The sequence below is a fragment of the Harpia harpyja genome, chromosome 7, assembly GCF_026419915.1.
Source record: "Harpia harpyja isolate bHarHar1 chromosome 7, bHarHar1 primary haplotype, whole genome shotgun sequence".
NCBI classification, from domain to species: Eukaryota; Metazoa; Chordata; class Aves; order Accipitriformes; family Accipitridae; genus Harpia; species Harpia harpyja.
The window spans coordinates 42,137,163-42,151,082 of NC_068946.1; the positions used below are offsets into that span (position 1 = coordinate 42,137,163).

The 13,920-nt window shown below is 40.9% G+C and overlaps 1 protein-coding gene across 3 annotated transcripts in view; it reads right to left on the reverse strand.

Annotated features, from left to right (window-relative positions):
* The window catches only part of CNTNAP5 (contactin associated protein family member 5), a 316,013-nt gene that overhangs the window by 134,559 nt on the left and 167,534 nt on the right, over positions 1-13,920 (reverse strand). For all 3 annotated transcript variants that reach the window (XM_052792720.1, XM_052792721.1, XM_052792719.1), the window contains exons 9-10: positions 11,842-11,991; positions 10,532-10,703 (exon numbers count right to left, since the gene is read on the reverse strand). In XM_052792720.1, coding sequence (XP_052648680.1) covers positions 10,532-10,703; positions 11,842-11,991 — 322 coding nt within the window. The remainder of the gene's footprint in view (positions 1-10,531; positions 10,704-11,841; positions 11,992-13,920) is intronic.

Sequence of the window (13,920 nt, forward strand, 5' to 3'; positions counted from 1 at the left end):
AAATCTACTTTGGGATTTACCCAAAATCAAAAATATTTTAAAAAAGGACAGATGACATCCCCTCTTATGTCTTCAACTCATCCCTGCTTTGATCACCATCCAAAATCAAGTAGTGTGATCTAAAAACCTCCGACCCATTGCTATAAAACCAAGGAGGGAAAACATAAGAGGATTTCCTGCAAAGAGGAAATAATCTGAAATACAAAATAATTGTCATTTCTGCAGAGAAGACACTAAATACTGAAAATAGGAATACTAGAGAGAATGAAAAGAATGTGTGCCAAATTGTGGGTGGTTCAGTGTTGCGTGTTTTTTTTTTTATTCTTTCTGCAATGCTCTGCAGGTATTTATGGGGGGTGAATACAATATCAAGTATTTGCTTTTTCAATCCCAGCCTGGGACTGTAATAAATAAAATTAAAACTCAGTGGGCATAATTAGCCAGGATATTTTCTCGTTTGCATGGCCAACTTCGGGGAAGGGGGGGCGGGAATCATATAAAGTTTGGCTTCTGCTGCAGGGCATACATTAAATCTTAGAGGAGATTTGGGAAATGCAAAAAGAGACTGTGCTTTCATCAGATTTATCCTAACACCCTTCACCTGCAATAGTAATTAATTTCCCAAAGGCCCATTTTGACAGTACAACACAGGAAGCAATGTTAAGTTCAGTACTAAAAGAAAAGGAGGAAAAGTCAAAAATTATTATTATTTCTTACAAGTAAAAATTGATAGTAAAATCTAATGGAATCTACAAAGGAAATAGGCATAAAGCAGGATTTAAAAGGTCAGCTCTATTTAGCAAGAAAAAAGAACACTTTAAGCTAATTTATTTAGAAAATGTTATGAAGAATTTTCACAGATAAAACATGGGTAGGGATAGAATGATAGGGACTAAGGACACTATTTGTGCTTTGTAACTCCAGCAGTACAGGGAAGCAAACTCATGTATCAACTCAGTATGCTTCTCCCTAATGAGGTAAGCTGTTAACGCCAATCCCATTGCAGTGATTATTATGTATACCACATGCTACTCTCTCCGTTTGTATTTGCTAGGAGAATTGGAATATGCAGATGAATCTTGGTTTAATAAGGACGGCAATATCAGTGTGTGCTTGTGTCTGCCCACTGATGCTACAGAGATGAAACATGGCCAGGATTCATAAGAAAATATCTGAGGTCAGATTTGCATTCCTCATTGCAGATCTCTGGAATTCCCAGGATGTCCTGCAAGATGCGCCATCCATCCATCTGCCAAGGTAGAATCAACGTGAATCTTTTTTTTTTTTTTCCTTCCCCCCTCCCCCAGGTCACTTAAGGGAACTGAAGTTCCCAGCGTTGTCCTTGACAAGTACTGTCAGTATTTGCTATAGTGAGGGCAGGGTGCCAGCCAAGTAAAAATAGGACAACCCAGTCAAAGCTTCATCAGCGCAAAATCAACACGAAATGCAGCAATCAGATTAAAGTACCCTAGCAGTTGTAGACAGGGAGAGCAATGCGTGCATTTATCTATGCATTCACGCAAATCTGAGCCTAAAGGAAAGCAGGCTCTGACTACCCTCATAGTTCATTTATGAATAATGACAGGTTCAACAAAAAATGGCCTTCTTAATCGCAAGACTACCTAGTCTCATATACTCAAGCGCAAATGCTGTATAGAACTTATGACAATATAACAATGGGTGTACAACACCATGCTTCTGTATCTGCCTCAGCCCTACCTCTGTCCTGTTAAACTTTGCTACCAAAAAGTCAACGGTTTCAAGCTATTTCAGCCCTGGAAGGAATAGCAGAATCGTATGAAGTTTCAAGCTTCTTAACAGAGTTTTCTCTGTCACTGGCCAACTTAAATACACATCCTTTGTGATGGGGGTTGAGGAGTTCAAAAGCATTAATGTAACCAATGTCATCGTTAAGGATGTGTCTCAAGAGGATGTGATACAGCTAAGGATGTGCTTCAAAAGCCTGGTAGAAGCAACTATTTGTCTAGCACTGTCTTCAGGGGCAAAGGAGACTATTTCCATGACAGTTGTCAAGTCAGGAAAACAAGGCCAGTTTTCCCCTTATGACAGCTGTTTGGCACAAGCTATCCCAACTGCAATGCCCCTTAAGCACTTCTCTTTACAGAGTTTGGAGCAGCTGGTAGGTGAAACCACACCAGATCTTACCTCTTTGTGTACACACGGAGTGCAAGAACTCCTGGAAATAGAACTTTCTTCTCTGTGACTAACGCTGCAAAGCAGTTTGTCCCACTGCATGCAAGAAGTGGATGAGATTAATCAACCATGCCTACAGGCTGCAGGCAACACCGCAGCCCTTGCTGCTGTATTCCAAGGGGTCCATCTGGTGTAAGAGCAGACAGCCTTGCTCAGCCCAAAGGGAGCATCTGTGCCATATGATGAAGGGCTGGAAATCCACAGTGTTTCTGGACTGAGGTTTAATGATTTTCTGGCACATTTTCCTAATATCCATGGCAACTCTTGAGCTGCAATATCTCTTGAGCCCACATTCCTGCATCTATTCTCTGAACAGGATGCCAACCACAGCAAACAACCAACTCAGCTTCAGGACTGAAGCTAGTATTTCCAGTCCCAAAATCTGGCACTCCAGCCAAATGCTGAATGGGAAATCCCAGAGCTTCTCAACAGTGTGGCCAAATTCTCAGCATCTGCATATTTGTTTTCCTACCCATTTCATTTATTTTTAAATGAGAGGCCGCCTGAATTTCTCCCAGGCTATGCCTTCCATTGTTTGCCCACACACAGACAGACCCACACCCCCACTATTCCACTGCCACGTAGGAACAGAAAATGCAGTGCAGAAAGTATTAGTACTTAGCAAAATTCACAGTCAGATTCCAATGTATTTTGAGATTAGCACAGATATGACAAAATGTATTTTGGTTTTGAACAACAGAGGTACAAAGAGCTACCCACAATGAAAAGGATGTTTTTAAAACAGTAAGGAACTTGGGCTTCCCAGTCCTAAGACTACCACCTCCCTCCAGACTTCGCATCAGATCAACAGTGCCTCTCCTCCAATTTCCTTACTCTGACAGTGTCACAGCAAAGATGCTGATGAAATAAGTTTAAGAACATCCCACTGAACACTTTGCCAGCTTCCAGCAATATGTGGCTTATGGATTCATGTACGCCTTACTGGCTTTTTCCTTTATATTTGACCTCTACAGCATCTAACAACATCCAATGTGATGCTGTGTAAGAACTGAATTTGTGAGGAACAGCAAATTCTTGTTTATTATTCACATCCTTCATGCTGCTCCTCATCGCTTAACCCTGCCTAGCTCTCTCTTCTCCAGGCTGAAGAGTCCTAGCCTATTTAATCTCTCCTTGCAGAGAACAGTTTGTGGCACACAAAAGAACAGTGTCAGTTTTATAAACAGCCATGAAGCCTGAATGACAGACTCTTAGAGTCAGAGCTGCACACAGCACCACCTCTGAGCAGCCCAAAGAGGACGTACTTCTTGGAAAGGGCTGGTCAGGCCAGGGTCGAGGTCAGTGAATACATACAACTGGATTTGCGTTTCATCTTCTAGCAATTGAAATAGAGGTTGTGAAGGGATCAACACACAGTTGTTGGCTTGGTTTACTAAGGGGAAGATGTTCCCATAGTTATCCAGTGCCTCAGTCCCCGCCTCCTCCTAACGGCTTACAAACTTCTCACTCTCATTTTGACCACATCTGAAAGAGGGAGAAATACCTCAACTCTAAGAAGTCACAGGATCTCATGAAAATAGAGAGCCGAATAGAAGGGAATCAAGTTACTGTTCATCAAAGAAAAATAAACAGCCTGAGCTGAATTATCATTCTAGGCATCATGGAATCTGCAAAGAAGAAATCCCAAGAAAAAACAGGGCAATAAATTCTCCAAACACAGAGCTTCATCCTGCAGTTGTAAAAATGAATCATGCGTTTTCAGAAGCAAAAAGCAAATCAGGGAAGTGACAAATGAGTAGAAAGTGTTGATCCTTCACCCCCATTTCCTTACACTCCAAAATTAACATATACATCTCGGGTTAAAAAAAAAAAAAGCCACCAAACCATACCTATGGGCTACATGGTCCCTACTCCCTGCCACAGCACTGCCTTAGAGTGTCTCACAGATACATCTACCAAATGAGCTTTCTTACAGGTGTGAGAAATCCTGAGCTGAATTCCTGAAAGGTATTTCCCACGTTATTGGTTTGTTGGTTTTTTTTGTTTGTTTGTTTGTTTTTTAAGCAGTGTTATTATTGTTGACATTTCAGAACCCCTAAAGCAAGAACAAGACACAGCTGTTCCAGCTGGAGGAGAAGCCTGAGCGAATGCAACAGAATTGCACAGAGCTGGAGGGAACTCAGAAGATCACTTAGTCCATGCTCACACCCCAAGGCAGGATCACCCGTACCCATGTTTGTTATTTTCTCACAGACTCATCTAACCTATTCATAAAGCCTTCCAGTGACAGAGACTTGACAGTCTCCTCAGGCAGTCTATGCCATGGCTGCTCTCCTATACATCCTGGTCAGAAAAGATGATTATTTCCTTCTGCACCGCAGCAGCCTTTTAGCACCTGAAGACCATTATGCTGCCTCCCCTCAGCAATCTTTTCTGGTTAAAGAACCAGACCTTAATCAATCTTTTTTGCAGGGGATGTTTTCTAGACCTATTTTGTGTCTTTTCATATAGACAGGGCCATTCAAGAAACAGTTTGGACTCTGAATAGGTTTATAGAGAATAGAAATTTAGAAGCATGACTGCTAATGAACCTAGGACAGCTAAACGCCAAGTGGCAACCCTGGCTAGTGTTTACTTCACAGGGTTTGCCCATCCCCCTGCTGCTCCTTACTCGGATACATTTGCCCACCCGTTTTGCTCGCTAGCTCTGTTTCGTATTTCAAGATTTGTACAGTTGCCAGTTACCCCAAATTTCAGAACGAAGGCTGTAGATCCTAAGAGCTTGGTATTTTGGTATCAATGCCATAGCTCAGGGGTCCTGCTTAGATCAGGGGAATAGCAGCAAGCATGTTTTCCTTTTAAGCCAACAAGAGAAAACGTTGCATGAAGAAAATAGCAACTGATCTGAGTTTATGGCCCATCATAGCACTGAATAAACCTCAGGTTAGAGAATCATTATCAGCACTAGAGAAACTAACACTTTTGTTACCACTCTCCTGAAGAAACAGGTTAGGGTTTGTCAGTTTGAGAAGGCACAAGAAGACTCAACCCTCCGTTCTGCCATACGCACATGATAGCCAGAGAAGGGAAATACTGGCATCCCTGGGGACAGCAGCGTTATGCCTTTCATCAGTGTTAGAAAGACTGAAAGAAGAGCTCTGTGCCACCCACACTGCCCAGCTGGCCGCTGCACTAGATGCAGCTGTGATTTCTTACCCTGCTGAGTGAGAAGCTTCTGTAGTCACATCCCTAACCCATTTCCAGGAGGCTGTTTGACAGGCTCAAGAAGTCTTTGCAAATACTGCAAAATACTGAGGAGGGGAATGCATAAGTGAAGACACCATTAGGAAAGAGACATCCTATTGTTCATCTATGAGAAGCAAATGAATTTTTTATGCTGCTTGCCACCTCCCCATCCCTTGACACTGACGTCCTCCCTACAGATTAAGGGCCAAAGACAGAAAGAATTATTCTGTTCTCATTAGACTTTCTCACTGCTCAGGATTTCCCCTGGAAGATTTTGGGTTTAGTATCTCACCCCCAGAAGATGCCTCCCCTCCCAAAAAACACTTACAGTGCAAAACACCAAGAGCGAGGGATGTACAGTCCCTGTAGTCATGAACTTAATCTGTATCACTCTGAACTGAAAATAAATTCTAAGAGAGTCATTTATTTGTTTGGACCTATGCCAGATGGCTTTTGGTCAGAGATGGTCAACATGTACTGCTGCAAAAGACTGCATACTCAACGATGTCTCTCTCCCTCCCCAACAAGTCTCTGAATTCAAGGAGTTCATGGCACCTTCACTTCCAGACATCTCTGGCTTCTTACTTTCTGCTCTGTACCATGCCATAGAGGGGAGATGCCAGCATGATGTAAGAAACTGTATTTTCTGACTTATTAATTTAGTGTAAAGCAAACAACCCCTGACGTGTACCTGCACTCCTAACCAAGCAGAAATCCTGAAAAGGCAGCAACAATGAGGGATAAAATTAAATCCACTTCCCTTTAAATGTGGAGCAGAACTCTATGGCTTAGCAGCATATTGTCTCATTTTTTCTCTACCTCTGATTGGAATAGGGATAAATGCACTGCAGGCAGCTATGACCTCTAACACTTCACAACAGCAGCAGTGTAAGCACCACACTTTGCAACATCGTCAGAAAAGACTGAGCAATCTGAGTATTTGGACAACCACAGCAAATATACATACTACAAACAAAAGGAAAAAAAAATAGTTAGCTGGATTAACAGCAGGCAGGCAGCGGGGATAATGCCAAGAGTCCTACACACGCATTGCTACAAGAAAAATTGCTTCCTCCTACAAATTCTGCTTTCCTGTTCCACAAGGCATTGGGAACAGTTTGCAGGAACAGCTTTGTCTTGAAGGAGGTGAAGAAGGGAATGCTGCACTGCTTTACAGGGCTTGTAGAGCAGACACAGCTCTGATATGAATAGATTGGGGATGCCTCTCCTTGCACAGGATGTGTCACCTAAGGACAATATGTAGGTGCTGTACAAGGGGATGGCAAATAGGAGATGACTTGATATGCACCAGTAGGAACATTAGTGATGCTGGCACTGCAGCTGAGGGCTAGAAACAAGCAGTCTCTTAATAGGAGATAGTGCTAACTAGCCTTCTTCCATCATCAGGGCAGTCCATATTGCTGTGTTCAACTCCAGACTGTACAATGTCTTAACACCCTACTGAAAGCACAGAAGATGTGAGTTTTCTGTGTGTTATCTGCTAATCCCAGCTTTCACAGATACATCCTGAACTGTCCACTCAGCCAGGACCAGAGCAGCTACTGGGTGGCCTCGTTCACAGGATCGCTGAGGCTGCAAGGAGCCTCTGGAGGTCTCTAGCAAAAGCCCCCTGCTCAAAGTAGGGTCAGCAACAGGGTCAAGTTCACTTGTCTCTCCAAAAGCACCTTCACTTGGCACTGTCTCCCCAGCCACCAAATGGAAAGAAGGCAAAACTCTATGGACACCCCCATTTTTTTTGCATGTACTCTCTGGTAGCTCAGCTAGTGACAGGACATTTATTTCCTGAGAAATAGTTACTGAAGGAGGGAAATAACAAATACAGGGAGACAGAAGGCATTCGTACCAAGTTCACTTGAACACACATCTAGTTCAAATACTAGAGATGACAGATGATAAGATATTAAGGCTTAGTTCCTCAGATAGCTCCATTTAGATTAATAGAGGCTCATCACTTTATACAGGGAATCCTGGAGTGTGTGTGTGTGTCAGGGTGTGTGTATAATATGCTTACACAACTAGAATCTCTCTCAAAAACATACTGTCGACATCAATAGTAGTCCCAGTTTATCATCTTTCAAAACAAAGTCATTAATTCTCTTTTTAAGAGCAGGCATAAGTTGCAGTGAGCGGTCTAACCACTGCTTTCAGAGCCCAGGTCTGAATGAGCTTGGCCTACAAGCCTATAACAAATAAACTGCTTTCTAAATAGAGGCATATTCCTCAAAAGAGGTTTTTTGCTTAGATAACGAAGACAAATGTCCCATTTACATGTTAATTAAGCTACACAATTCCCACATGCGTTAAAATTACAAAAACACATGCTTTACAGTGCACACAGCAATAAATCTTATAATTAAGGAAGGGGAGATCACATTTCTCAGAGAAGATGCTTTTACGGAGTTTTAACACTCTTTATATAGAAAGAATGAGCAGCTGGATATTGTACGCCTGGAGCCAGACCCCAACTTTCCTGTACTCCAGAGCTGCTGCGATACAGAGCACTAGTTGAACTATGGTGACTAGTTGAATTACAGTGACTGGAAGTGTCAGACATTTTGTGCAATGAACCAATTTTGAACAAGAATTGAAACAAGATTTGAAAACATACTCAAGGGTACACCATGCAGAATAGACAGCAACACTGTCTTTAGATTTGAATTCAAATTTCCTGTTCTCCCAAACCTTTCCATCTGTAATTTGTTGTAACCAATCATGCCATAATATAGGCTTGCAGAATCTAAAATTTTCAAAAATGGTTAGGAGGAACACACTCCACTAATACTTTCTTGTTCAGTCTTTCCCCAGCTCATCCACTAGCTTAGGATCAATTGTGTTGGCAAAATAACACAAAGAATTTGCCTCTTGTCTGTATTTTCCTTATTTATTTTCTTTGAATTTCATCCCTCTTTCCAATTGTCCCTTGCTGCTATGACCACTCTTGACCAGTACTGCACCAGCAGTACTTCACCCCGTGAATCTTTGAACAACTTGTGTAGCTTCCTGAAAGCAATTCTGTAAATTTAACCTCTCTCAAGATTGTGTCCCAGATGTGTAAAATGTGTAATATGATTTGGAAAAAAAAAAAAAAAAAAAAAAAAATCCTTCCTTCTTCCCTGCAGAACAGCACCAGCACAGTTATTGGAGTTGCCAGACAGGGAGAGAGTGTTGGGTGTTTCACTGAATGAGAAAGCTGTGATCTCTGTGGTGCCAGTGAGGCTTGCGCCTTTCATGACAAGGGCAATTTCTGAACTTCAGCCCAACAGTTTCCCACATGACAGGCTTCTCTCTTCCTCTTCAGGGCACCTCCACTGGTACACCAAATCCAGCCATAAAAGAATCACTTTTGCCAACTGTAAATCAAATACTTTTTTCCTTTTTTTTAATCTACCTTGGGTTTGTGATCATACCTACTATATGATCATAACTACTATAGATCATATCTACTATAGATCTACCTAGATCATATAATACAGACATATAAATTTAATGCTGTCCAGAGAACTGCATTGGAAGAGAGTGCTTTAATCTTCACTAGATCACGTATAACTTTTGTTTACGTGTGATATATTCAAGGCAATGGCTATGTAAAGCACCACTGTTCTTACTATGTTTGGATCCTTGCCCTAAATAATTGTATGGTATGATCACAGACCGATGCTTGTCATCCTTAGGATACTGAAGATGAGGAAGACACTTGCAGTAGTACCACAGATTTACATTGTAGCCTGGACTTGGTGAGAATGAAGGCACTGGAGACGTCCCACAGCACCTTTGCATCGTAACAGAAGAGTTCTCTTCTGTTTCAATATACAAATATACAAGTTACCTTTGAATGGTCCACTCGAACTTAAAGAATCTGTTTTTCCAAGAAAACAGCAAAATTCTTTCTTTCTCTTAATTCTCAGGAAATTTTACGTTTTACTTCCTTTTGTCAAATCAGCTGTATCTTATCAATTCCATCTACAATTTCAGGCACACCAAGTGTAAAATTCATATCCCCCTGAATTCAGTCAGTCATCATTAAACATGGAAACAAGTTTGGTCAGTATTTTCTCTGTACAGGTTAATGAATGTAGAAAGATGAGCACAAAGGTCTCACATAACAGAGGTTTTGCCCACTTTTCAAAAGATTGCAGCTCCAGCAGGCTGATCCCTCCTACAGCAAGCAATAATGGAGATCAGCCTTCAGGTCCACCTCTCTAAGTAACATGTCTGAAAAAATTACGTTAAATGCTTAAGCTCCTGATGGATTTCCAAAATATCCTTACTACTTCCTGAACTATCTGAAGCACATGAAATTTCCAGCAGTTCCGTTTCCATTTTTCAGAACTTAGCTAGATTTTAAAAAACCAAAATCAGAGCCTATTATTCCACATACTAACCTCAAAGTACACATTTGCAGAAATAATTCAGAAATATTTAGACACTAAAAATCCATAGGAAGCAAAGGAGAAATTATGAAATACTTAAAAAAAAAAATTGGTTGCTTATTTCCTCTCTACTCTTCATGAGAAAATCTGGGTTTCCTGTCAGGTTTCAGCTTAGGAAGGATTCAGATCAGCATTTAAACTGAAATGTGTCTTTGGTAGATACAGACATTTCATCATTATATTGTCCTACTGAATGGGCAGTATGTTGCATGAGGTGTTCCATATCTTCATGATAAACGTGCTTTAATGGCTAACAAGAAAAACTGTAAATGATCTACTTAAGCAAAAACAGCTAATATATTAAGGGGATGACATGTTCTGATGAATCAAATAATTTTTCCTTCTCTTTCATTTCCCTCTAAAACTTCAAAGCAATCAAATGTTGTTTATGCATAAAATTTAATCCTTTCACCAATCTGTAGTCTGATTGAATTTGCATACTCTATTTCCTACAAGTCAATGTGAAGACAGCCTCATGTAATTGAAACCATTTCCCCTCCAGTCCTCCTATCTTTGCTGTAATATTTTCTATTAGTAGCTCTATTATGCCTAATATCCATAATGTTGGCAGATTAGAATTTTCACTTAATGCAACCTGTATTTATAAACCACTAGGATAAAAAAAAAGAACAAATACAAGAAGAGGAAACAATAATTACCTGTCTTTGATGCCACACAGATCAATGTGTAAATCACTAAAATTCCCCAGGGAGCCTTGCTGAACCAAAATGAGGTCCTTGGGCTGGTTATCAATAAAGATGAGCCTCATACAGCCTTGAAAAGCAGTAATGGGATTTAAACACTGGGAATCAGTGAAATTGTCAGGGCACCCTGTGGGAAAAAGAGAAGAGGCAGAGAAGAATATTGGAATGTTCATCTATTTCTGCTGGGATTTCCTGATGCAAGAACTTGGAGGCTCATTATTCCAAGTGTTTTCATTCCTTGTGCTACGCAACCTTCTGTGTCACAAATCCTTCAGTAAGAAGAAAAAAAAAAAAAAAGATAACAAAAAGAGGGAGCAGCCACTGAAAATATCAGAGTATGAGGTTTTCACATGTGCCAAGCAAAATCAAAATGTGGGTTTTTTTCCATCTTCTTTAAACTCCACAGTTGATAGCAACTGGCTCCCATAAAAAAAGCTGTGCAAATTGTAAAATCATTATGGGTTAAATTCTGCTGCTGAGTCAATGCACAGAGTAAAAGGATGAAATCCTGTGGACAGCAAGCAACAAAACCATTTGTATCTGAGCTTCCTCAGTATTTGGCCAGCTCTGAGATCCAAAGCCTCCTTGTGCATCCTCACTTAGTGCTGTATCCAGAGGGTTTATCGAGATCAGAGCCTCACTATGGTAAGCACTACACAGAAATATATTAGATAAAAAGACAGCTGATGACACTCCCTTTATCTAAATTAATGCTTGCACTCCGAAAAGCAGAAGATAGTATTTTTCAAGACTGTTCTTTCCATTTACAAAATTGAGCTAAACCTACATTCATTTCCATGAGAGCACAGTACCTAAATACCTTTGTAGATCTGAGCCGTATGTCAATTAAGCTCTGAAGTCTAAAGTCACTGAGCCTGATCAGGACAGTGATATCTACAGGAATATTAATAATACTAATAGTCCTCAGGCCTTTTAACTAGAAAAACCACTTGTGGTTAATACAGCTATGCAGCTTTTGTATGTTTTGCCAGCTAGATGTAGGTACCCATTGGCTACCACTACCAGTAGTCCACTTTTACAGCTGTGTTAGCAGTTCTGCTTGTTCTCTTTCTGTCAGGGTTGACCAAGACCCTTCGATCTTCCCACAGTACTGTATGCACTGCAGCTCAATAGGGGGTCTAAAATCAGTTATTACAACATCTGCTTTTAGCTGCAGACAGAGCACAACTGGGGAGACCTCAATGGTGAGCGCCTGAGGATCTGCATCATGAAAACCTGTTCTGCATCTGTCTGAAACAACCTACCTCCAAAATAGTAGCTGTCCCCAGAGTAGATCCTTGAGACAGTGGTTGCGTGGCTAGCAGTGGCAGCATTGTTATCCAGTGTCAAGGTAATGCGATGTCTTCTGGCATTGATGTCAACAGAATGCCAAAGCCCGTCGTGGAGATTGGTGCCTGACAAAAAACAAGTATGAAGAGTGAAAAAAGAGGTGCAGGAGATAGCTATCCTCTTCAAAGCTCCTTTTACTTCCAACTTGTGACCACAAATATGCAGCTGACCCCAAAAAAGGGAGAACTGGCAGCTGAAAAGAACTCATTACCTCTGGAAACAAACTGGCATAGAAGAAAAGGCCCAAGAAAGAGAAAAGTTTTAAGAGTATTTACGTAGGTCATCTCACGTTTTATTCTTAACCTGCTTCTGGTACTGCAGGCACTCATCAAGCTAGCCACGTCCTTCACCCTTCTGGTAGCACATTGTCACCATTTTGTGGGTGTTTATGTCTATCTTGAGTCGGTTGGGAAATGCTTACAGCTCACAGGAGCACACAGAGGAGATCCCTGTTGAGCTTCTGGTACTAAACACATACCTGATATTGCAGAGGATTAGATTCAGTGAGATGGTCATACTCAGTCTCAGGATCCAATATGAAACCTGACAAACTCCAGTAGGTATCAGTAGGATTTGTGTTTCTTAAAACCCTTCAGCATTGTTAGCACGCAGTCTTATTGATGGATGTACCAAAGCCTTTCTATATTGGATTTTGACATGGGTCTTGTGAGAGCTAGGATTGTTGCTCTGACCAGGAACCTATGAAGGTACGTGAGAGATTATGGTACTGGGTAGCCTCTTTCTCTTCTAGACACTTCTGTGAAGTGGGAAATAACCTCTCTGTTCCTTATTCTGAAGATCAGTGTTGCATCTCATGGCTCTTGAAATAGCACCACACAGCTACAAAGAAACTTCACATTCTCTATTCTGACAGCCATGAAAATCAGTGGGCAAGCTTCTGAGCTCACACACAGTGGTGCAGATCAAAAGTAACCTAATTACAGTTCAAAATACGCTACTGTCAGGCTGGAGTCACTGAGATCAGGCACAGACAACTAGTATTTACTCCCCTCCCTAATGGAATATTTTTCGTTAATGTAGCTTTCAGAAGAAACAAACGAACACTTAGTGACACAAAGAGGTGTGAGAACAGTTCAAAAAAAAAAAAATTGTGGGTGTTATGTGTATGAAAAGCCATTTCATTACAAATTTGAAAATGAGACAATTTCCACAGTAATGGCTGTTAACACACGCACAATTTCCATAGAATAAGAGGCTGGCTTCCCAGCGACAAATGGATGATTTTTCAACTAGAACAAGTCCATTTTGGAGTGAAATATGTTGTTGAAGTTTGAAAAGATGTCAAAACAAAATAGTTCCCATTTGGGGCAAAAACAGGTCCATTCTTGAGTACCATTGTGAGTACCTGACATCTGCAGAACGTGGCCCTTGCAATTTCTGCATATTTTCCATGTATAAGTAGGCAGTTTAGCAATATTTTGGATAGCACCAAAGGCTGGGCTCAGGTTCATGATTTCAGAACTACATAAAACCAAATACACCCAACCAAATATTGGCATTGTCTCAGCTTTGTCAACAATTTAATTAGGACTGCAATAAAGGCTGGAAACTCAGTTTTCAGCATTCAATTGCAGCAAGCTAAGGCTGCAGCAATCTACATGAATAAGGATAGATGCAGGGCTGTCACATTTTCTGTCATAAAGGGGAATGAAACACACATGGAACAGGTCTGTTTTGACAACTCTATCAGATTTTACCTCTGGTTCTTTTAATAGACACATCTGCCCTCTTTTACTCTGTACTGGGAATATTTTAATATTACGTATTTTTAAACAGCTGCTCTCTTAGAAAACACTATTATTATTATTATTTAGTACCATCTGAGTTCCACCAGTCTATTACTCATCCACCTTTGGAAACTGGGTATTCAACCTACGCAGAAAATGAATTTCTCAGTCTTCCACACAGCATGGCTGCATAGCAGCAAGGGATGTGCAGAGGCCCTGGGCTAAGAATTGGGATGCCAGCATGGC